The sequence below is a fragment of the Musa acuminata genome, chromosome BXJ3-8, assembly GCF_036884655.1.
Source record: "Musa acuminata AAA Group cultivar baxijiao chromosome BXJ3-8, Cavendish_Baxijiao_AAA, whole genome shotgun sequence".
NCBI lineage: Eukaryota > Viridiplantae > Streptophyta > Magnoliopsida > Zingiberales > Musaceae > Musa > Musa acuminata.
Window position 1 is genome coordinate 6,039,288 of NC_088356.1, and position 2,459 is coordinate 6,041,746.

Below are 2,459 nucleotides of genomic sequence, written 5' to 3' on the forward strand. Positions count from 1 at the left end.
GCAGCAGAACAGTCGAAAGCCTCCCATCAGCTCCTCCTCGACGACGGTCCGCGCTCCTCACCTTTCTCGAATCTCCAAGCATGAACAGAGCACCAGTAGCAGCAAGACGCCGCGGTTGCTGTTCTGAAATCAGACCACAGACTTAAAAGCAGTCACACCACCTTCCCTTCCATAGCTACCTACCATTCTTCAGTCCTTTCTCCATCACGTCTTCGTCTATATAAACATTCGAAACGCCAGCGCTTGCCTCAGTTCCCTACCTCTCCTCTCCTCTTAGAAGAAATGGAGGTAAGCCGAGGACTTCAGCATCTCCACCATTAGTTTGTGTAGTCTATAATACTTCCATGTTTTGGTTATGTACACAGAATGCGATGACAAGGTACAAGGTACCGGCATTTGGTCATTGGAACTTCAACTTGTACGATGACATCCCAATCTCCCAGTACTTTGAAACAGCGAGGGAATATGGTCTGATAAGAGCTCGTTTCTTTGAAGGAGACGGTGAGGATCTCTTTGAGATGCTGAGAAGAAAGGTCGGATCTTGACATAGATTTGTTTTGTCGGTTTGGTTGGCTTGGGTTTGTCCTTACATTGTTCGTTGTCCTGAAGGGAAAGAAGGGAAGAGATGGAGCAAGGAAGAAGAGAAACTACAAGAAGGAGAAGGTTAGGAAGCCCAAGCCCGTTGATGAGGACCTTTACAAGATACCTCCACAGCTCCTCTATCAACTGCCAAAGAAGGCAAGTAAATTCTTCAGCTACAGTCAATCTGAATATGTTGGGAAACACTATTCTTTTTCTGATTTTGGAGAATATCACTCACTCACTCACTCTCTCTCTCTCTGCAGAAGAAGTTGTGGAATTTTTGCGCAGGGTGTCGCTGCCTCAACTGCATTGCATGACTGGGAATTATTGCTAGAGAAGAAGAGAGTAGCTTCCTAGAGAATGTGTTTATCTTTCTTGCTTGTGAAATGAGTGTTGCACACTCTGTTGTGAGAATGTATTATTTCTGAATTAAGTGAAATGAAAGAAGCTATTAGCTACTCAGAAGTGTGTTTTCTGAGGGAAATACATGGCATTGTTCATTGGAATCATCTGACTTATTTAATTTATTAATTTATTTGATGTAAAATTTCTTTGATCTCTGAAGGACACTTTCCTTAGTTTTTCTGAAATCAATCAGTAGAAATTAATAATATGTTGCTGAACTAACACTGCTTGAATTGTTAATGATCAAAGAGTTTGATGCCCAAAAATATTGTCAAATTTCCAATTCGGTTTATGTTAGAACAGTAGTTTGTTTTCTGTCTTCAATTTGATACATCTGGTAGTGACTGTTCATTGTTTTCAGAAGAATGTAATGCATCAACATGATGATTTTGTGTCTCAGTTGGACAACACTATGATGAACACCAGTAGAATTAGAAAGAGAGGCTAATGATATGATGCACACAAATAGATCACTTTACAAAAAAACATGTTCAGAATTTTCATCATTAATAATCCTCTTGATCTGTGCTGGGTAATGCATTGCTGATTCTCACATGGCAACTGGTAATGCATCAAAATAATAATAATGTTGGCATTAAAGTGGCTTGCTCAAGAAACAAAATCTGAAATCAAAGTCTTCTTTTTCTTGGTGTCTCAGAGTATCTTTTTAACCTGTTTTATGCAACATACTCTCCAGCCAGACACTGTTGATCGTACTTTTGATGTCTACCTTTTATCTATCACTTTGCATCAAAAGCAAACATTGTTACAGAGTGATCACTGAACTGAGTTGCAATCTTCAGTGGAAGATGATAAGCACCTTCCAATTAAAGGTTGAGTGAGTTGATAGAAGTCTTACAGAAGAGACTTAAAGGTCTCTGATAGAGTGCTTGTGGGGCTTGAGGGAACTGGTCTCTCGAACTAATCCACAGATGCAAAAAGAAAAAGGTGGACACTAGTAAAGATTGCAGAGAATGCTAGTGAAAGGAGATGAATTAGGATATTTTCCAATTCATATTCTCGGGTTTCGACTGTCCTGCAGTATGCATTTTTCTTTTTCATTCTCACCAATTTTTGATAAAAATGTAGTTTGGAACTTAAACCAATCTATGTCCATGGTTCAATAATATCAGATTTCTTCATTCAAGCAAGTGCATGCATTTTTTTCAAAGCAATGAATTCTCTGAGCCAGCACAATAGAAGCAAGTCTATGTTTTTGCTGATTACTTGACTATGAACACTGCATTGTCTCATTCAAGCAAATTCTGAAAACACAAGAAACAGAAGCAAAAAAATGCATCTCAGCTTCATTGAGTTGGAGGCATTAGCTGATTCCAAATACCCCCAGTTTCAGTACTCCCAGACCAATCCAATTGACACAGCAGAAGTGGAGATCTGTCTCATGATCATGTTGCTATCTAAGAATTCTTAGAAGCAAAGAATAGACTCTAGATTTTTGTGTTGGCCTAATA

The 2,459-nt window shown here is 39.1% G+C and overlaps 1 protein-coding gene across 1 annotated transcript; it reads left to right on the plus strand.

The window, feature by feature from the left end:
- The first annotated feature begins 211 nt into the window (after window positions 1-211).
- On the plus strand, window positions 212-1,049 carry LOC103993480 (uncharacterized). The gene is made up of 4 exons (XM_009413567.3): window positions 212-288; window positions 366-533; window positions 610-738; window positions 846-1,049. Exons 1-4 carry the CDS (start codon window positions 283-285, stop codon window positions 897-899), a joined length of 357 nt encoding a protein of 118 aa, XP_009411842.2. The 5' UTR covers window positions 212-282; the 3' UTR covers window positions 900-1,049.
- The last annotated feature ends 1,410 nt before the right edge of the window (window positions 1,050-2,459 follow it).